The sequence below is a fragment of the Squalius cephalus genome, assembly GCF_949319135.1.
Source record: "Squalius cephalus genome assembly, chromosome: 17".
NCBI lineage: Eukaryota > Metazoa > Chordata > Actinopteri > Cypriniformes > Leuciscidae > Squalius > Squalius cephalus.
In genome coordinates this window covers 3,399,422-3,423,027 of record NC_137138.1, presented here as the reverse complement: position 1 = coordinate 3,423,027, position 23,606 = coordinate 3,399,422, and the positions used below count along the sequence as shown (strand labels likewise).

The window sequence follows — 23,606 nt, the reverse complement described above, 5'->3', positions numbered from 1 at the left end:
GGAGAGAGTTGTAACCCCCGATGCACTCAGAGGTGACATTGTTCGGCGCATTCACTCCTCACATTTGGGCATAGCGGGATGCCTAAGAAGGGCAAGAGAATGTGTTTATTGGCCGGGGATGAATGAACAGATAAAGACATTCATAGAGAAATGTGACGTCTGCAGGTCTATGGATGTGAAACAGCAGAAGGAGACTCTACAGTCTCACGAACTACCCAGTAGCCCATGGTCTAAGGTGGGGACAGATATATTCACTTTAGACAGCAGAAACTACCTAATCACTGTTGACTACCTCTCTAATTTCTGGGAGCTTGACTACTTACCTGACACACAATCCACCACTGTCATCCATAAGCTGAAAGCCCATTTCGCAAGACACGGTATACCGGATGTCGTTATCTCTGACAACGGCCCACAATACACATCAGAAGATTTCAAAAGGTTCAGTAGACAGTGGGAATTCAAACACAAAACGTCTTCACCTGCATACCCACAGAGCAATGGGATGGCAGAATCAGCTGTAAAGTCTGCAAAACGACTGTTGAAAAAGGCAAAAGCTGATGGTAAGGATCCATACCTCGCCATGCTTGATCAGAGAAATACACCATCACAATGGATCAAAGCAAGTCCAGCGCAGCGGCTGTTCAGTAGGAGAACTAGAACTCTGATGCCCATGCATGACAACCTGCTACAACCAAAGGTAATTCACTCACGACAAGAGCAGATTGAAAACAGAAACCGTCAGGCTGTATACTATAACAGACATGCGAAGGACCTAGATCCTCTAAAAGAAGGAGACAGAGTTCATGTCCAGCCAGGAGAGCCTAACAAAATATGGAGAAAAGCGACTGTTGTGAAACCTGTGGACTACAGATCTTATGATGTCCAGCTTGACTCAGGAAACATTCTGAGGAGAAACCGTCGACACCTCAGGAAGGACAAAGCCATAGTAATGGAACAAACCGAGACCAGACAGCCTGCAGAAGTACCCAGAGAGAGTGTGACAGACTTAAACGCAAGCAAGGACACTCCTGGCGTTTCTATCACAAAGTCTGGAAGAAAAGTGATCAGACCTTCCTACCTTAAAGACTATGTTCAGTAACTTAGTAATACTTACCTCCAGTTCTCCAGTGAGAAGAAGAGAAAAAGAAAAGATGACACTAGACACTTTATTTTGTATGAGTTTAACACGTAACACTTTATTGTGTTAATAAGGACACATTACAAATTCAGTTAATACAAAGTATAGTGATCATATACATGTTTTTCTGAGTTAGTTCATGAAGTTCTTAAGTGATCAAATTCTCAAATTCTTCTTGTTGTAAAAAAAAAAAAAAAAAAAAAAAAGAGAAAGGATGTTGGGATGGTTGTTGTTGCAGTACAGACTGTATTAAGTGTAACACCTGTGAACTTCCGTTGTTTACATTTTGAGCACACATGCGGGTTTATAGTTGTTCAATAAACTCAAGTGTACGCAACTATATTGGCGTTAACCGTCCATTCTATTTATAGATAAAGAATAGAATGAAACAATACAGGTCAACTTGCAGCAGGTGTAACTTAGTCCACGATATACTGTACGAGAAGAACGAATGACGAATAATTTTTTCTGAGGTAAAGTTAGGCTTCTGTCTCAATTACGTTTCAAATTGTCATAATGGGCGTGCTAATGTTGTTTTCATCAGCGTCTCAGCATAATGACAGAGAAACGGGCTCCTATAATGCATTGCAAATGTTAGGATACGTCCATGTGAGCTAATGTTACGTTACTTTGCACGAACATGCATAACTTTGTTCGACTGTCATGAATATATGAAATGTCCATTGACATCAAGTACAAGTTAGCCAAGCATAGATGAATCTTACCTGACCAGGAGAAAATTAGTCTGTGTTCAAATTCTTCTCCGTTTTCAGCCGTCTCCATCTTTCAAAAGCATCTCCTATACAAATTCTGGTTTTATTTCGGACTTTGTCACAACGAATTTCTGAATTATAACGAGGTCTTTTTGATTTAGAGACATTTTTATCCGACTAGAGTAGGTTAGAGCAAAGCTGGCAACCCGGATCCCGAAACACTACTGACTTCGTGATTGGTAGATAGGTGGAGGGCGGCGCGTCAGGCCAAAACACAAGATGACAACATCAACATCAGTTGAGGGCTGCAACTTCACTTTTTAAATGACAATATCCTGGCCGGACTACTGTTGTCAGTGATATAAGTATTTGAAATGAACATGATTTCTTAATGTCTAGTGACACATCAGGGCCATTTTATGATTAATTGAAATAGATTTCTTACATACAGCTCCTTTAAATGATTCAAGTCAAACTTCAGCTGAAAATTATTATGGGTGTGGTTTGTTTTATCATAAATTGTTTTTAAATTATAAATTATTTTTTAGTTTAGTTTTAAGTTTTCATTTGTCAAATTATCATCTGTAACAATAATCAAGTTCAGATGTAATTTGGGTGTTTTGTACAATTTACAACACTGTTCTCTGTAACTTATGAAACAAATAAGATATTTTATTAATTGTTAATTATGAATTTGGGGTTACGGTTCTGTCATAAACTGATATTACACTTTTCACCTTAAGTTGCATTTTATTCTATAATGATTCTATGCTATATTTGTTCATGCAATTTTCTATGTGTTTCTTTTATATAAATTCAGTTGCAAAGATATTCTTTATATTGATAAACATCTCACTAGTAAACGTATAGCCTAGATGTGTATTCTGATTTAAATATATTTGAATATTTACTGTATTATAATGAGCATCAGATGAGGTATGTCAGTGAAAATGTGTTGTTTATCTAGAAGAGACAGTTGTTTCATTGATTCTCACAGTAAAGTCATCACCACTCTATTATCATACCTTGTACAGATCATCACTGAGTTTTAATGCGCATTAAAGTAATTTCTGCTCTCATCTAAATGTGTCAAACTTACGTTATCAAGTTGTCCCCGCCCACTGAGTCCAGTTGAACTGACTGACATGTAAACTGGCCAACCATCGATAAGAAGTCATAATTCGATCCAACCAATGAGATTAGATCTTTTGGATTTAATTATCTAGTTCGTTGGTTGGCGTGTACTCAATACATCTGAAATGTGAGATGGACATTTCGAAATTCTTCTTCAAGAAATAAGAAGTGAAACACCCTCGGCGATCACATAAACGGCAAGATCAACAGCTGCTACAGGTAGCCTATTTGTAACTTAAGATATTGGTTGCATATTTGCATTGCAATTTGGTCATAATACCACGCTCGCCATCTGTCAAAGGGTATTTGTTACTGAACTGCCCTGTCACTGTTAAGCAACAATTAGTTTTTTTTTTTTTTTCAGTCCTAGTACAATTTTTTTTTAATTTATGTGTGTGATTGGTATATTTGAGCATCTAAAGACTGAGTATCGCAGTCTAAACGCTCCGCGTGTGGTTTGGTTGGCACAGTCTATGACAGACTTCTTAAATTTGCTCTATTTCGCCAAAGAAAATAGGTCCAAACAAAGATTCGTTATGAAATGAATCTGCATTGTTAAATGATTAACTGATCCATAACTGGTACTTGCTTCGTTCTTGAATGAATCAGCCGTTTTGAACGAATCGATTGAATGACTCAATGACTCACTCATCAAGATAGACACTGCTGGGTAGATAGTTGATTACTGATTCCAAATTACATGACAAAAATAGTTTTTAGTATTAGAGCTGTGTCACTAACGATTATTTTGGTAATCGAGAAATAGGTCGATTATTTTGACGATTAATCGAGTAATCAGATATTTTTTGTGGTAATAAAAATAGACCTAAGCAAACAATAGCCTTTAAAATGACTTTAAATAACAACAATGTGGCGATAATTTTGGTTCAAATAAAGTATAAAAAGCAAGAAATCATATGGTTTTATAGAGCAACACTGTTAAAATAGCCTACATATACATTAAAATAAACAATCAACGCATGTCCATTATGTATTATAATAAAAGCCTGCAGAGGACGCCAATGGCTTGATGTTGTTACACTTTACAGCAGATCAAATCCTTGTTTAATTTTGTCCGAACGACATTTTATTCAAATGTTTACTTAATCTTTAATATTTGGTCACTACTAGAAATGCTACAGCTACTGCAATTTCTTGAACAAGAACATGTGGACATCAAAACATGCAAACCCAGTGCGAGGGTTTGGACTTTTATTTTAAAATCATGTAGAACATTTTGCATATTTAGAAACATATTGATGTATTCTCCTATGTTGGCGTAGGTTTATAAATGAATTGCATTTCAAATCTGATAAATGGCACATTGGGTTCCCAGATGAATGTTATAAATATATTTTTTTTAAATCAAGTTTAAATCTAATTTAATCGAAGAATCGTGACATCTCTAGTTAGTGACACAATCCAATATAGAACACATTTATGATAATCTATAGGCAGCTTCCAATCAATAACAGCTTGGTGTCATCAATGAGTTTGATAACATATTATAATATCAGTGAGCAGTATTAAAGATGATTTTGGATGAATGTTTTCAGTTTTACTCAGTGTGACATTTGAACTTTCATTTTAAGAAGCGCCAGTGAAAAATGTACACTCTTTGCCAGTTTAATTTAAGTATATTTTAAGGTGTATATAAAAATATTTTAGACTCATTTATACAAATACTACTTTGTTTTTCCATGTATTTGTAATTCAACCGAGCTCCACAAAACCACACTTTAAATGACGTACAGGATTTTGTTAATTGATGATATTTATTTGAATGTACAACAGATGCAAAAAAAACAAAACAATTGTATATGAACATCATTCAAATATTTTATTACTTGGTAAAGTTGCATTTTAAGGTTCCAACAGTAAGAAATAAACAGCATCTTTTATAAGAACTGAAACATTAATGTGAAGCTAATGCCCTTTCTCACTGACCTGACTCAATCATATTTGTTCGTTATATGTTTGTTCTTTCTAACGTAACATTTCTCCGCATATGCTCAAAAGACATCACTAACTCACACAGACACATAAATGCTTATCATCAATCTCTGGATCTATAGGGTTTGTTTTACGTTCATTCTGTGCAAGTGTAAATTCATCGTCTTTGAATCCGTAACATTGTTGATATCATGATATGTTCTACTGGTCACATGTCAGAGATGACTGGTTCATAAGACATCATGTGAGTTTAACTTTAGTAGAGATTCTGCTTCATCATCATCTTCCTCACTGGTATTTCCGACCCGTTGTTCAGGGTTTCTGAGCGAGCAGCGTGCTGAGTTTGATCTTGCCGTCCATAGACGCGGTGAGGCACGTGCCACAGTCCATCGCTGAGCACCAATCCACCGTCACGACAGGCGCTTTATGACCACCGAGAGACAAGACGCTCTCGAGACCCACGTCTGCCTTGCTTAACTAGACGAGAGGAGAGAAGATAGGCCTATTAGCTTAGATTTAATTACTAAAACTTTCAAATTAAGATGAAAACTAATTAAACAAAAATTCAAAATATGAATAAAAACTATCAATGCTACTGAAATTACACTGATTCGGTACAGATGTGTCGATTCGATCAGATTCAGTGGATATAGATACAAATGCTAATAAAAAAAATCAGTTTTTATTTATCAGTTTACAAATGGTGAATTAATCCAAAGAAATTAAGAGCCACAGAACTTTATATTAAACTCTTTTTATTTCAGGTACACATACATTAAAACAACTATTTCAACTGAATTTTGATGGAAAATGATAGCCTAAGCAGTCACATGCCTTGTTCAAAAAGGATCAGGTAATTTTACTTTTAGGATAAAATATAATTAAATCTTAAAACATAAGCTGTTGTGCTAATAATGAAAGCTCTCAGATTTCATTAAATTCTCATTTTGTGTTCCGAACATGAACGAACGTCTTACGGGTTTGAAACGACATTAGGGTGAGTAATTCATTTTTGGGTGAACTAACCGTTTAAGAACTGGAAAAAGGTAAATAAGAGGGTGACATCTAGTGGAGAAGTAATGAGATTCAAGTTGATGCGTCCAAGTCATGTCGGAAGGATTGTGTTTATCTGAGTTGAAAGCACATGAACAAGTGGGAAACTTGGAATTTTCTTTGAGCTCCGAGTTGGAGGCGGTTGCTGTATTTGTGTAGTTAATTAAGAGAAGGTACATCTTGCTCAAATGAACAGTCCCTCCAGGATTTCGCGATTTTTTTGTGTGATTTTTGCGATCAAAATGACTGATTTTGTGGTGGTAATTTCCAGAAATTTGCGAAAAAATTTGCGATTTTTATATTTTATAATTAGGACATCACATTTACATTAATAGTATTATGTCAGATGCACAATAGTCATACATGACACAAATCACAAACAAAATGCATAAAACTTGTTTATTTTGGTCTAATCAAATTCTCATCAAATGAAAAACTTTTGAAACAACCTATGGGCAATTTTTTTTACCTGACCTATGTAAATATTAACAGCAGGTGTAGTAATCAGGCATGTGATTGGCAAAGGACAAAAAAGCAGGAAAATATACTGAAATCCAATCAGGCAATCATACATTTCACAATTTTATATTTATATATGAATGTCAAGAATTCAGAAGTGTGTATATTTATATAGCCTACACTACACTACACAGAAATAACATACAATTAAATTATGCTTATTTTAAATGTATTGTGCAGGCTAGGTATACAAAAATATAGGCTTTTAATAATCTTTCAGTGCGCAAAACCATGAAAATATGAAACGCTTCAAAACAGAGCGCACAAAGCGCGTATGCGCATCGCGGGCGCAGAATGATGTGCTCAAAGCAACATGGACATAGTGTGCAGCGCTGCACAAGTGCGCATTTATAAGTTCACGGCACAAAGCGAAGAAATGTCGAGCGCACAAATCCTAGTGTCTATCTGTCCAACAGTTTATTGATCATTTGTATCTTCACAGTTTTAAATTCCAGTTATTGTGCGTGTGATACCGAGTCCTTGTGATGTGTGTGATCTAACAGGCACACGGTAGCGCGAGTCGTTTAAAAACAGCAACAAACTCCAACAAAATAAAGTGATTTTATGCAAATACACAGCCTTTTCTCTACAGATCAAGCATTATAATGTGAATATCATATTGGAGAGAGTTTTACCGTGCATGTATGCTGCTGTAACCGGACGAGGCGCGCGCGCTGTTTGAATAATGAATGGAGAATGATTGACAGCCGCAAAGGAGGGAAAACGAGTTTTCGTAAACTTTAATGATGTAAATAGACTTCTGTCCCTCACATTAAGCTATGAAATAGGCTTCAGATGAATTTGTCACCCAAAAAAAAAGCGGGAGGCGCCGAAAAGCGCGCTGTTTGCATCCCTGTACTTGGAAAGGAAGGAAAAATGCATCTCTTTGCCATCTGTAACCATGGTGACGTGCCGCCCGGTGTGGCCCTGTTGCACGGGGACGGCGATTGGGGTTTAAATGCGTTTTACATTACAGGCTTCAGTCAATCGAGGAAAAGGAGTTTACCCTTTCCCCGCAACATCTGTATCCACGTAAAAATGCATTGAAACTTTAATTAAACTAGAGATATTTCAATTGGGTGATTATAATTTAATGTTTTGTGAGGTATTTTTCATTTTTGTGATTATTTTGCGGTTAAATTAGGAATTATGCAGGATCGCAAAAAAATGCGACAATTTGTTGATTTTGCGTTGTATTCAGCGATCGCGGAATCGCGAAAAACTGGAGGGACTGAATGAAAGTAACTTGTAAACGTGTATACAAACTTGAACGCATGATTAAGTTCAATCTTTGCGGAAATAAATACAAAAAAAAAATAAAATAATTCATGGCTTTTGAGAATCGACAAGATTTAAAAAAAAAAAAACTTAATTGAAAAAACTACCAGCCTTAATTGATAATGACAGAAAAGGCTAAAAAGATACTGGTAACAAAACAGAGGACCAAATAAAAAACTGAACCAATCAATCATGATCTGAGCTCATCTGTAAGAGCGGTTGGTAAATGTGTGTTTACCCGGTAGATGTTTCCTCCATTACCGGCGCAGGTGAGAACATGTTGCCCCTCAGAGTCGAAAGCGAAGAGACGACCGTGTGGAACCTGAACCTGTTTATATCCACTGTAACCCGACAGCACAAACGGCCCCACGGCATCCTGGGATAGCGAGTACTCCGACTGTTTCACGCCACAGCGGTGGATATTCCACTGAACAAACTGACAACAAACACAACATGATGTTTACATACAACAATCTCAAATGAACATTTAATTGTTGGTGTCTAAACAGAAATGAATGAATTGTTGAATCAGAGCTTTAAACTGATTCACTGAAATGAATCACATTTATCATTGTTTGATTTTTTTTTTTTGTGGACAAAATCAAGAAATCAATGCGAATTTCATGTGAATTTCAACAGGTTCAATGAAAGTATTTTTTTTAAGTTCCCCTGAGATTTTATGTAGAGATTCACTGATGTATTGGTCGCCGATATTTATCAGTTTAAAACCATTGGATATAGCATGAAAAAGGCCGGTATAGCAAACCAATAGTTTATTAATTAACTTTGTGTGTTGTATTATGCCTTTCTATTTATTTAGAAAATATGAAAAGTTCTATAATAAGTCAAATATGCATCAGTGTGTGTGGCTCAAAGACATAATTAGTGTTATTGATCAGCGATTACAGAATAGATAAGTATAAACCCAGAAAGAGATTCCCATCACCTTCCCGTCCTCTCCGATGCTAAAGACTGTGTTCTCGTCGTAGCTGAACTCCACGCTGTACACTTCACCATCATGAGCCTTCCAGCTCAACGCGCTCTCATAGCGCTGCATGTCTGCAGGGAAACATTCAACATGCAAATTAAATGAGAGCCACTTGGTGTCAAGAAGCAGACGAGGAAGGATAATGAGTAGAAGAAGAGGCAGAGCCAATGCAGCCAAAGGGTAAAAACGCTCACAAAAAGGCAAAGACAATACTGGACAGAGAACAGTGGTCTTAAATACACTGGAGATAACCAACTGAACAAGAAACAGGTGTGCAAAACAATCAGAACCAAGACAACAAACTAGTGCATAAACCTAGAAAACAGAAAAGAAGTGTGAAAATAGGGAACAAAAAGCAGGAACTGAACACAATGATTTAATGGCACCAGGACTGACACTATTGGATGCAAACAAAATTAAAACTGAATTGAGCTAATGTCAATAACTTTGCAACATCGATAAAGTTATTGAACTGAACTGAATCAACACTGAACTGAACTAAATAATGACAGTATTGTCTTCTGTAGAGCGGCTTTATAGCTGAGATTGAATTTGTTTCATAATTGATGAATTTTGCAACATCGACACTGTTATTTTCCTGAAGCTGATTCGAAACGGTCAGTATTGTATAAAGTGCTGTAGAAATAAACAACTACCGAACAGCCGTATCATCCCGTCCGCCGCTCCGGTCACCAGCAGGTTTCCGTTGTGGTTAAACGCCGTGCAGTTTATGGCGACCGGTCCCGGCTCCAGCGAGAACTGCAGCTGAACGCAATAACAACAAGATAAGCGTCAGTAAAAACCAGTGTGCAGACGTGACATGGTGACGTTTGGCTTCAGTACCTGCTGCTTGACCGTTTTGGTGTCCCACAGCAGCAGATGTCCGGATACGGGACCGGATCCTCGTGCGTCGCTCTCCGTCGCGACAGCAAAATTAGCAGCTTGAGCCGCCGCGGAGCAAACGAACGACGTCCCGCTGGGACTGCAGGCCAGCGACAGGATCCTGAACACACACGAATACGTACTGAGTGGACTACTTTATAAAAATAGTATGTGAAAGAGTATGCAACCATAGCTTATCAATAAGATGCATGTAGAAATTGAGATTTAAATCCTGGTGCATTATGGGTAATCTGTAGGGCAGGGTTGAAAATATAAAAATTATCCTCATTTTGATAAATTGATATCGATTCTTAAATCTCAGAATTCGATCTTTTAGTCTATGCTGTTTTTTAAGTTGATGCGTGAAGAAAACTACACTAAACATTAGTTATTGCCCCTCTCTTAAATGTCTCAGTTCAAGCGGCACGTGAACCGATCATCTTGTCCGCTTTACTACTAGTTGTAGCACCAAATAAACATGAATGAACATCAGAAGGAATATTGAAAGAAACTGATTGAACTCAATCATGTCTCATGTAATCTATCAATCTGTGTTTCAACCACCGAAAGTCAATAAAACAGCTTGTGAACAACAGGAAAGCCATTTAAACTCGTTAGTAAACTCGAAAAATAACTCTAGAGAGGAGCATTTTGATCAATATATGCACTTTATTGCATATTTATTATATTTTTACTTAACCTGTTCTTCAATATTAGCAATGCACCGATATAAACATTTTGCCCGATACGATAACTGATAATTCTTTATATTTATAAAGCCGATAACCGATATATTGGCCGATAAATAAAAAAAAATTATAATTTTTGTGAGTCTGATTACAAAAACAAAAGTCTCACCATTAAAATCCACGTCCCAAGCACACAATTTAAAGATGTTCTCATTATAATCTTATGTAGCCAATTTGACAGACTTGAGCTGGACATGTTGCACTTAATTGTATTTTCCTGTTTTGAAGTGATTCCATCATATTTCAAGCAATTTAATACCATCATGGTAAACAGTGCACATCTGAAGTGTCTCAGCTAAAGGAAATAATCCATTATTTATCGGCTTTAATATGTCGGCCAAATTTTCTTATCGGACCGATAATATTAAAAATGAACATATATTGGCCGATACCAATATGGTGGCATCCAGTATGTTATGAAAGATATCATTTAAAATGTTTAAATAAACAAACTGGAGTAGAAACAAAAGAATTTATTATTAAAAAGTATTTTTTTTATAAACAGCCATACCTGCAATTTAAATGTTTGGACACAAATCAGCTGTTAATTGAAACCTTTAGTAATGTACTGACAGGCTTCCCTAAACAGTTCACCACATTAGTTGAGAAAGATTGATTTACTTTGAAATCGAATCGTGAAATTTGTGTCAATGCCCAACCCCAGTGATCTGTGAGGACTCACCGGGGGTGGACCGTGTCTATTGACATCTCGTACAAACTCTTCTTGGCGTCCGTGTCGTAAAGCCTCACCGTGCCGACGCCACTGCCGAGCAACAGCTGCAGGAGGAAAACACCACATAAACCAGTAAAACCAAAAAAATACTGTTTTTAGCAACATTTACAGCTTAAAAATGCAAACACGGTTAATGTAAATGCCATCTGAATCTATTTCTCTGGGTATATTCATGAACAGTGTTGTGATTTACCAGTCTGTCAGGTTTGGCCGCCCACTCCAGAGAGAGAAGCGGAGACTTGGACATGATGGTGGCTTTGGTTTGCATGATGGGATTGAAGGCCCAAACCTTCACCACCCCGTCCACATCCAGACTGGCCACTTTTCTGCCAGAGCAGTCCACCCTAAAACACAAACACACAACTGATGATGCCAATAAAAGCTCATATAGTGAAACTAAAACACAGAAACGCCCATAAGCTCATTAACATATCAACACCAATTCAGTGTTAAGCATCCGAAACCGTATGCAGAGATTAGCCAATGACAACAGAGCTCATTTACATACAGCAATCATACAGACAGTGTAATAGATTCAGAGGAGGAGGATGATTATTAGACAGTAAATTATGACTGTTTTTAAAAGAAGACCGTTTCCAAGGTCTTGATGTTTCAGTCTCTACTAGATCAGGTTTTCCAGCTTGAATGTTGATTATTCTCCTCATATTCTCCATTGTTGCGGCTCCTCTCTTCCCAGTCTGTCAGTAACGCTCTGTTCACTTCCTGTCTCTATGAAGCCCCTCCTTCTGAAAAGCACACTGTGCTCTGATTGGTCGGCTGGATCAGTGTGCTGTGATTGGTCGAGTGCTTTGAGTGTGTTTGGGAAATGTCCCGCCCCTTACCATAACCGCCAGTTTAACACACTACTAACTAACTCAACCAGGCCCCGCCCCTTTATTCTGCAAATTAATTATTTAAATTAGGAATATTGTGACGTTCGTTCCCGGAAGAAACTCAAGACTTCAATGGAGGCGTTTCAGGAGTTCAGAAACACTGACTCTGATATACAGAAGAACTCTGAGCTCAAACAGCGACATTACACACACTGAAGAAACATGAACATGGAATAACCCATAATACGACCCCTGGCCACACCCACCTGCAGTGCATGATGGATGAGTGATGTTCTCCATACTCTTCCTGACTCAGCTTAATAAAGGGCTGCTCCACTCCAGCTCCGCCCACTTCACAAACTCGCGTCTGATTGGTGGAGTCCGTTTGATCAGGAAGAGCTTCGGTTTGAGTGTCTGGATCCAAATCGTTTTTCTTCTCCGAACTCTGTGGAAATCCAAAATAAACACGGAGAAACACGATAGATAATGCATGATGATGATGTCAGTGTGATTTCAACTTCATTATATGTGACCCTGGACCACAAAACCAGTCATAAGGGTCACATTTTTCGAAATTGAGATTTATATATAATCTGAAAGCTGAATAAATAAGCTTTGAGATCTGGAATCTGAGGGTGCAAAAAAATCTAAATATTGAGAAAATTGCCTTTAAAGTCCTCGATGTTGCTGCATCCACTCACAAAAATAAATTTGATATATTTACAGTAGGAAATTTACTAAATATCTTTATGGAACATGATCTTTACTTAATATCCTAAAGATTTTTGGCATAAAATAAAAATGTATCATTTTGACCCATACAATGTATTGTTGGCTATTGCCACAAATATACCCATGCTACTTATGACTGGTTTTGTGGTCCAGGGTCACATATATATATAAACATTTTAATAATAGCAAACCCAGGATGGGTTTAACATTAGTTAACATGAACTAAGAATGAAAAATACTTCTAAAGTATAAACTAATCTTAGCTAATGTTAAACTAATGTTAACAAATGGAACCTTATTGTAAAGTGTTCCCAGAAATCTGAACATTTAATAAAGTTCATGTAGTGATTCTTCTGTTTGGTTTGGTTCATGGAACTTTTAAAATCCCCATGGAGAAAATGAATGGGAAAAATACGTCCCGAACCGAATCCCTTGAATGAGTGTTTGGCTACTGTAGTGCCAGAGTCACGCGAGGAGCAAACCGCAGGAAACACTGAACATGAGCAGAGAGCGAGACAGAGAGGTCTTTGTATCTCGGACCTGCACTGAGGGTTTGGAGAGCAGCTCTTTTCTCTCTTTCTCGTGGTCATGCGCTCTTCTCGTTCGGGGATGACCCGTGGCCGAATCCACCGTCACCGCGGAAACAGCGGGCATCTTCAAGTCTTTCGCGGCCGGCGGATCTTTTGCTTTCGCGGACTGAAAATCACAGAGAGAAAAACCTTCAGATTAGCGGAAAGACATCTAGTTGTCAAAGCAACATTTGTAACACTTCTACAATAAGTTATTGCATTAACTAATATAAACTAATAATGAGCAATGCATTTGTTACAGTATTTATTAATATTTGTTAGCATTAATAAAACATTTAAATATAACTGTTCTTTGTTAGTTCAGCTCCATCTAATAATTATAAAAATATAGACTTTTGATTTTAATCATGTATTAGTAAATGTTGAACTTAGAGAATTATCAATTCTTTGTAAGAATCTTTTACTGTTAGTTCATGTTAACTAATGTTTACCATTTTAAAGTGTTACCAGCAAAAATGAATAAAAACTATCGAGACATACATATATATAAACAAATAACTAATAAAAATGCAAAAAAAATCACTAAAACTTTCATTGAAATATTTTACAAACACCAAGGTTATGCCCTTTTTGTTACTAGATCAGGTTTTCCTGCTTGAATGTTGATTATTTTCCTCATATTCTCCATTGTTGCAGCTCCTCTCTTCCCAGTCTGTCAGTAACGCTCTGTTTACTTCCTGTCTCTATGAGCTCTGATTGGTCGGCTGGAGCAGTGTGCTGTGATTGGTCGAGCGCTTCGAGTGTGTTTGGGAAATGTCCCGCCCCTTACCATAACCGCCAGTTTAACACACTACTAACTAACTCAACCAGGCCCCGCCCCTTTATTCTGCGTATGAATTATTATAATGAGGAATATTGTGACGTGTTCGTTCCCGGAAGAAACTTAAGACTACAATGGAGGCGTTTCAGGAGTTCAGAAACACTGACTCTGATATACAGAAGAACTTTTTCATGCTTAAACAGCAACTTAAACACACTAAAGAAAGATGAACATGGAAAGAGCTTAAAGGGATAGTTCACCCAAAAATAAGAATTAGCCCATGATTTACTCACCCTCAAGTCATGAGGGGGTTAATGAAGGCCTTCTGAAGCGAAGCCATGCGTTTGTTTAAGAAAAATATCCATATTTAACACGTTACAAAGTAAAGTTCTGGCTTCCGGCCAGACGTAGTCTACTTACGACTAAAGCGCAACTTGTGCAACTCATGATGTCAGAAGTAGCGTAAATATCAGCAGTACGTCGCATTACTCGCATAAGTTGCGCTTTAGACTTGTGAAATCCGTATGTTCATTTGTCCGGAAGCTAGTTATTTTACTTTATTATAAGTTTTAAATATGAATATTTCTCTTACACAAACGCATCGCTTTGCTTCAGAAGGCCTTTACTAACCCCCAGAGACTGTGGATCACTTTAATGATGGATAGATGCACTTTTATGATGGATAGATGCACTTTTATGATGGATAGATGCACGGATGCACTTTTATGACGGATAGATGCACTTTTATCATGGATACACTTTTATGATGGATAGATGCACTTTTATGATGGATAGATGCACTTTTATGATGGATAGATGCACGGATGCACTTTTATGATGGATAGATGCACTTTTATGATGGATAGATGCACTTTTATGATGGATAGATGCACTTTTATGATGGATAGATGCACTTTTATGATGGATAGATGCACGGATGCACTTTTATGATGGATAGATGCACTTTTATGATGGACAGATGCATGGATGCACTTTTATGATGGATAGATGCACTTTTATGATGGACAGATGCACGGATGCACTTTTATGACGGATAGATGCACTTTTATGACGGATAGATGCACTTTTATGATGGATAGATGCACGGATGCACTTTTATGACGGATAGATGCACTTTTATCATGGATACACTTTTATGATGGATAGATGCACTTTTATGATGGATAGATGCACTTTTATGATGGATAGATGCACGGATGCACTTTTATGATGGATAGATGCACTTTTATGATGGATAGATGCACTTTTATGATGGATAGATGCACTTTTATGATGGATAGATGCACTTTTATGATGGATAGATGCACGGATGCACTTTTATGATGGATAGATGCACTTTTATGATGGACAGATGCATGGATGCACTTTTATGATGGATAGATGCACTTTAATGATGGATAGATGCACTTTAATGATAGATAGATGCACTTTTATGATGGATAGATGCACGGATGCACTTTTATGACGGATAGATGCACTTTTATGATGGATAGATGCACTTTTATGATGGATAGATGCACGGATGCACTTTTATGACGGATAGATGCACTTTTATCATGGATGCACTTTTATGATGGATAGATGCACTTTTATGATGGATAGATGCACGGATGCACTTTTATGATGGATAGATGCACTTTTATGATGGATAGATGCACGGATGCACTTTTATGATGGATAGATGCACTTTTATGATGGATAGATGCACTTTTATGATGGACAGATGCATGGATGCACTTTTATGATGGATAGATGCACTTTAATGATGGATAGATGCACTTTTATGATGGATAGATGCACGGATGCACTTTTATGATGGATAGATGCACTTTTATGATGGATAGATGCACTTTTATCATGGATAGATGCACGGATGCACTTTTATGATGGATAGATGCACTTTTATGATGGATAGATGCACTTTTATGATGGATAAATGCACTTTTATGATGGATAGATTATATCATGGATGAATGTGCTTTGATGGACTTCAAAACAGAAACAACCATTCACTCCCATTATAAAGCTTGGAAGAGCCAAGACATTTTTTAATATAACTCCGATTGTATTCGTCTGAAAGAAGAAAGTCATATACACCTAGGAGGACTTGAGGGTGAGTAAATCATGGGCTAATTTTCATTTTTGGGTGAACTATCCCTTTAATAGTATCTTAACGATGTTGAAATAACGCTGGATGTACCTGTGCTCCGGCGGGAGAGTCCTTCCGGCCCAGCGAGGCCTGTGTGGGCGAGGATTGTGGCCCCGGGGCCGTTTTCCCAGGAGCACGTCTGGCCTGAGGGAGGAACGTGGAGAAGAAGTTTCTGGTCGGTGTGGTCATGTTCACGTTCCTCTGACTGTACACGAGATCACTGAGAAAACAGATGAAACATCGCTCACATTTCTGAAAACACACACACACACACACACTGCACACTACCTGATTTTCCCGCTCACTTCCCTTCCTCCGTTTTCCCTTTTTCTGTTTGAATGCCTTTTAACTTTAGACAAAGAGGCTTTTTGTCAAGAATCGTAGTTTAAAATGATTTAATTTTCACAAAGAGCTTGCAGAAACAGGAACAGAAACCTTTACACCTCATTGATATTTGTGCAGATCCGTTCTGTGTGCTTCACATGTATCAAAAATAGTTTTGATTTCATATTTTTACATGATTTTTCCCAAAATCAAACGTAATGAACCCCGTATTATCACAGTGATGTACAGAAATGATCACAGACACAATCAAGACTATTGTGAGGAAGTTACGTTTCAAGTGAATGTTTATTCACTGATCAAATGCTCGTCAGTCTCATTATTTTCAGTTCATAATTGTAAACATCGACATAATGTGAAATGGTTGGATAAAAACACCCAGCGTGAACAAATGGATGATTTCAGTCCTAGAGTCTCCTCACAGCTCAGTGTCGCCGAGTCGGTCCATGTGCTGGACGTACGGCGGGAGTTTGTGATGCACCATCACCTCGTCTTTCTTTGGCCGTGATTCTCCTTGAAGAGCAAATAACTGGAACGAAGGGAGATATTTGATTACAGACATGATGCATCTCAACAAAATTACTGCTCTTCTAAGGGGGTTAATAGGCCACTAAAAGTCACAGAGCGAATAATATATAATAATAAGCATGAATCAAAACTTTAAAGGGACAGTTCACCTTAAAATGAAAAGTAAAGTCCTCATTTACCCACCCTGGTGTTGTTTTAATGCTGTACGCCCTTCATTATTTTTTGGACATCAAAAGGAGAATTTTTATAAAATGTTCTTGAAAAAATGAGTTTGGTGAAAAACAAGCTTTTAATGTTGTTTATATCTATGTGGTGTTTTATGCTTTAAGACAAACCATGTGTAAGTTCATAATTCGACACCATTGCTGAGTATTTCCTCCTTAAAACTGCAGTGAACCAAAGACAGTCTCAAAAACACGCTTTGAAATCGCTGGTGTTTCTGACGTCACAAACTACCTTGTAACCAATCAGATCAACGTGTGATCGTCAACCAGTGGATCTCTGAGCTGAGTGAGTGAGTGGAGGCGGGGCTCATTTGCATATTCATAGAACCGCGTATACTAAATGAGGCAAGGGTGTCGAGTTACATTCAAGATATTTTAAGGCATGAAGAAATTTTTTTTTCAAGGAAAAAATGTTTAAATATGTACTTTTGGTGATCAAAGATGAGTTTTAAGGGATAAAATTATTTTACTACAGGGGGACTTTAGGGAAGATCCTGATCTTGGCCGTTGGTCTGTGCTCGACTGCACGTTCATGAGACTCTATTAGCACCGCAGTTCATTACGACTCGCCCAGAAAACCACACAAGTTGAGAGAAATCAAGATTGATAAAAAAATAAAAACACATCATGAAATACAATCCATGTACTTTCTATCTATCCGTCGTAACAAGAAGTTATCGCGTTCACATCTGTCATCTGACAACCGGAGAGATATTTAACTCTACTTTTTTGGGATTTCTAGGTATTGTATTTCATATTGCGTGTTGATTTATCACAACATGTGTGTTTCTTTTACGGAGGAGCGCGAGGGTGACAAAATTCTCCTTTTGTGGTCCAAAAAGGGCGTACGGCATTAAAACAACACCAGGGTGAATTAATGAGGACTTTACTTTCATTTTTAAGGTGAACTGACCCTTTAAACTCTGATTGGCTAGAGGAGCTGTCAATCTAGAACTAGTGGACCAATGGTGACGCTAAATACCCTTCTCATTTACATAAAATTCGAATACATATAACATTTAGAAAAGCAAGTGAAAACAGCATAAGTGTACACAAAATGAGAGAGAGAGCACAAAACAGCAATAAAATAAAGGAAAACATTATTTTGAATTCATGTTTCAGTTTTGTGCAATGTAATTTTAAATAAGTTTTGATTAATGCTTATTTTTTTATACAAGTTTTTACGTTTTTGCAAAACAGTGATACTTTTGGCGTAAAACTATTCCCATAGCCTTCTTCCATTGTAAGTGCATCACTGTACATGTTCGAGCTGAACAATGTATATTTTAGTGCAATATGAAGTTGAAGTTGCATCTCTACCATGTTGCATCAGGCATTACTGACTAGCTCAACTAGTAAACAGTGAAGATCTCACCATCTGTCTGAACTGCTCGTTCTCCTCCTGAAGACCCGTGATTTTCTGTACTTCACTGTCAAAGCTCAACAGCGCAGGCAGAGGTGAAGCTGTTAAGGAGCACTATCAATTTCATCACATTATATATGATTACATATAATCTGCATAATATCAGGGATTAATGCATATTAAAAAATTGTACACACTAAATGTAATTTCTAAGCATCAAAGCCATATTTAGGCTATTTAAACAGCTGAAGGACGATCATAATTCCCCCCATCCCATAATAGATGGATGTTACAGTGAGCGCATGGGTTGCCGGGCAACAGCAGTGTTTGGATATGCATGCACTGGAAGAGAACGCTGAGGAAGTTGTGCAGAGACACCAGGAAAGTGTCGGCCCACTGGCGGGAGAAGTACGGAGAGAAGACGGGATTCTGTTCCGGTGTGGAAATGAACGGCAGAGCGAACCATTCCCGCCACTCCGGCTGAGACTGAAGCTCCAGCGCTTGCCTCTGGAAAAACTCCTGCGTCTTCTCTGGATTCCTCGACTGAGACACAGGAGATACAAGATGAGTCTCACAACATAAACTACAGAGACACCGAACCAATCCTTTTTTATTTATTAATCATAATTTTTCATTAATAATTGTTTAACATTATTATTATTATATATTTATTTTTATTATTCATTATATTATGTATATATTCATTAATATTATTCAATGGTATTATTATTATTTATAAAATATTTAAGTATATAAATGTATATTAATGGTATTATTATTATTTATATAATATTTAAGTATATAAATGTATATTAATAAATACTATATTTATTTAAATTTTAAGTATTGATCCATACAAATTCATCATCAGCATAAATTAAATCTTTACTAACTTGGAATAATATAGCTTTTTATTACTTCATTATTTTTTTAGAATTAATATAGTTATTATTTAATTTACTATTATATTAAGTATATTTAATTAATAGCATTTTATTGTTATTTTATATTTTTTATTATTATTTATATTAAGTATATATTTACTTAGATTTGTATTATTAATGTTATTATTTATTTAAATAATAGCATTGTAATTATTTAACGCTACTATTTTTTTACATTTATAGAAGTATATATTTATATATTAATGATATTTGTAATGATTAGAATAAAACTAATTTTAGTACTACCTTGAAATAATAGACTTTTAATATGTTATTATTATTATTATTATTATTATTATTTAATTTACTATTTGTATTAAATACATATTTATTTAATAACATTTCTATTGTTATTACTAATATTAAGTATATATTAATGAATATTATATTCATTAATATATCAATGATAATGATAATTTTAATTATCAGTATAAATTAAATGTAATACTACCTTGAAGCTTATTTTTGCATAGCATTAACAATATTAGAGTAGTAAATGTGTGGAATTGTGATGAAAATAGCACAACAATGCAAAAAATAATAATAATAATGCAATAATCCAAAAATAGGCTTTATTTTCTTTCATGCAAATGCAGTTGTATAGTTTCTGCGCTGAGGTGTGTGTGCTGCACCTGAACGCTGTGTATGACGTAGAAGCGGTAGAGGCTGGTCCTCAGCTTGCTGACGGTGGGTCTGTAGACGTCCTCCAGCCTGGAGAAGAGCCTGCGGTCCAGATACGCCCAGTACTCCTTCAGACCCGCCAGATCATGGTTCTGAATCAGATGCTGGAGCTGATCGATGATTTTATCAACCTGGAACACACATCAACCAACATTTACACTATCACATATTATACACATGTACATTTGATTCATGCATACTCATATTTGAATGCACGTGACCTTTTTGATGTGATAAACCTTATTTAATGTTTATTAAAAGCCTGTTAAAGCTCTTATATTGTCCTACATTCAACACATCTGCATAAGCCAGGCTTGCAGGAGGAGGTGAATAAACACACAAACTCACTCTGAAGCCTTTCTCCTTGTCTGCTTTGATCTCTGAGTCCAGATGTTTGAGTGTGCTGTTGAAACCTCGATAGATCAGATACTCTCGCACCAGATCATCTGTTCTCTCCACCGCTGCGGCCATTTCACATACTGGACCAATCCACAAACACAGGAGGTGATGCATATCATACATAAAGACAGCATTTTACATGCACGATTGTTTTGCATACAAAATGTTTCAGAATAATGGTGAGTCATAATAAACTAGTGCAAAGTTATGTTTTGACTCAAAGCACAATGAGTAACTGCATGACACGATCTGTTTACTTCATCTGTAGATACGACACAGTCATTTATAACTGAATAATTACAAATAAAAATGCTTTGAGTAAAACAGCGATGAAGACAAATAATGCTTTACCTGATTAAAATATGAGTTCGATGTCTTCCTGTTTTCAACTTCTGTTCGTCATGTGATTGTAAGTGTCACGTGATAGACTCCAGCGTCATCGGATGACGTCAGCTGACTGCGCGTTCACGCCCACCGCCAGAGGGCGCGCTCACACTGCCATCACGTGCAGTAAGTAACATGGTAACACGTTTCAATCTACACTATTGTAAGGTATCTTGAGACCTCCATAGTCGCTTTAATGGAGGTAATAAACTCATGAGTGAATCTCAAGCGTTTTGTTAGTAATTCTCATTGTCATTTTCTGCAAGACAAATAATTATATAGCCTAAAATATCTATGTAGTGTCTTAATTGTTTCTCCTATAGACAGCAATGAGCTCCATCATGTCTCCTGAACTATTAAAGAGCAACAACACACTCAACAACAAAAACACTTTTCACCACTGTTCACACTTCTGGAAGTGTTTAACCAAATACAGATGAGCAGCAGATATTAGTTGATTTTATGAGACTGATTTTCATTCATGGCGCTCATATACTGTCATGGTTGAATAATCTAACACGACCAGGTTAAGCGATGATGGGAAGAGGAGGTTCGGTGACACAGACTATATATTAACTTGTCCTGAATTTAATTCAAGGAGAATCTGGTTTCCTGTTGGCTGTGCAATGACACTATTCTGATGAAAATGCTCATGGACATTTATCATATTTTGGTAAAACACTGCGCATTAACTGTAGGTTACAGTACATTCACAGTAACTCCTCAAAATAAAGGTTCTTCATTGGCATCTGTGGTTCCGTGACATACCTTTAACATCCATTGAACCTTTCCATTGCACAAAAGGCTCTTTATAGTGGAAAAGGATTCTTTATATTATTAACCTTTTCATGCATGAATTATGACAACCTCAGTCAGGATTTTTCAATTATTGCAAACACAATTGAGTTTGTTCCTGTTCGACCAGCTGACGGAGAAGAACTTCATATAAGTTGAACGTTGCATGTCTTTGATATCAGAACATGAGGACGTGATTCCTTCAAAGATCTGGTGAAGATACAGCTCTGTGGAAACACAACTCAGACTATGTAGAAAACACTTTACATGATTTACACTTTTTCGATTTACACTTATTAGCTGATAATTCTGAATATGTTTAAAATGGACAAATTTCTTCCGTAGCTCTCCTGTATGAAAAAAACTCAAACTGAAATCTACATTGATGATCTATTGATGTTTTCAGACTGTGGAAAAGCGAGCAATCAGGTGTTTTCAATCTCATCTGAAATGAGCAGTGTTGTAATGTGCATTATGTAATCAGATTACTTTTTGATGTAACAAGTAACGCATTATAAGTAACATGCATTACATAATCCGTCCTTCGGATGAGACGTAAAACCGAGGTCCTGACTCTCTGTGGTCATTAAAAATCCCAGGATGTCTTTCGAAAGAGTAGGGGTGTAACCCCGGCATCCTGGCCAAATTTGCCCAGTGGCCTCTGCCCATCATGGCCTCCTAATCATCCCCATACTGATTGGCTTCATCACTCTGTCTCCTCTCCACCAGTAAGCTGGTGTGTGGTGGGCGTTCTGGCGCAATATAGCTGCCGTCGCATCATCCAGGTGGATGCTGCACATTGGTGGTGGTTGAGGAGATCCCCCCTTCTATGTAAAGCGCTTTGAGTGCAGAGAAAAGCGCTATATAAATGTAATGAATTATTATTATTATTATTATTATAATCAGATTACTTTTTGATGTTTCAAGTAACGCATTACAAGTAACATGCATTACATAATCAGATTACTTTTTGATGTTTCAAGTAACGCATTACAAGTAACATGCATTACATAATCAGATTACTTTTTGATGTTACAAGTAACGCATTACAAGTAACATGCATTACATAATCAGATTACTTTTTGATGTTTCAAGTAACGCATTACAAGTAACATGTATTACATAATCATATTACTTTTTGATGTTACAAGTAACGCATTACAAGTAACATGCATAACATAATCAGATTACTTTTTGACGTTACAAGTAATGCATTACAAGTAACATGCATTACATAATCAGATTACTTTTTGATGTTACAAGTAACGCATTACAAGTAACATGCATAACATAATCATATTACTTTTTGATGTTACAAGTAACGCATTACAAGTAACATGCATTACATAATCAGATTACTTTTTGACGTTACAAGTAATGCATTACAAGTAACATGCATTACATAATCATATTACTTTTTGATGTTACAAGTAAAGGCCAATTTATACTTCTGCGTCGGGTGTGCGCAGTAGGTACGGTGTAGCATACGAATAGGCGTGTACCATGCCCCGTACCCTTCGCCATACCCTGACGCACACCTCCTCAAAAATTTAACTACACGTCGCGACGAAGTGGACCGCAAGATCTTTGATTGGTCGGCTTGGTAGCATCGCGTTTCCTCCTACGTATTTCCGGCGTGTTCTTCTGCACCGCCCGCCATTTTAAATTCAGACGTTCAGTGAAAGTTCTGTGAAGAACATGGAAATGGACCAAGTGAC

General features: G+C 36.9%; 1 protein-coding gene across 1 annotated transcript; it reads right to left on the bottom strand.

The window, feature by feature from the left end:
- Window positions 1-4,733: 4,733 nt before the first annotated feature.
- wdr91 (WD repeat domain 91) lies at window positions 4,734-21,140 on the bottom strand. Its single transcript, XM_079847798.1, has 16 exons — window positions 21,061-21,140; window positions 20,659-20,789; window positions 20,262-20,441; window positions 19,022-19,228; window positions 18,698-18,781; window positions 16,993-17,099; window positions 16,280-16,448; window positions 13,249-13,404; window positions 12,243-12,421; window positions 11,337-11,487; window positions 11,093-11,187; window positions 9,623-9,782; window positions 9,436-9,544; window positions 8,738-8,850; window positions 8,030-8,227; window positions 4,734-5,418 (listed from the first exon to the last, which is right to left on the bottom strand). The coding sequence occupies exons 2-16, from the start codon at window positions 20,779-20,781 to the stop codon at window positions 5,254-5,256; spliced, it is 2,196 nt and encodes a 731-aa protein (XP_079703924.1). The 5' UTR covers window positions 20,782-20,789; window positions 21,061-21,140; the 3' UTR covers window positions 4,734-5,253.
- Between the last annotated feature and the right edge of the window lie 2,466 nt (window positions 21,141-23,606).

Bases quoted from the DNA above. Each gene is read 5' to 3' on its own strand.
- wdr91 (XM_079847798.1), bottom strand. From the start codon at position 20,781: ATGGCCGCAGCGGTGGAGAGAACAGATGATCTGGTGCGAGAGTATCTG. The intron at 19,229-20,261 runs GTGCAGCACACA...CCTGTGTCTCAG, and splicing joins ACGTCATACACAGCGTTCAG to TCGAGGAATCCAGAGAAGAC. The intron at 18,782-19,021 runs CATATCCAAACA...TTAACAGCTTCA, and splicing joins GCGTTCTCTTCCAGTGCATG to CCTCTGCCTGCGCTGTTGAG.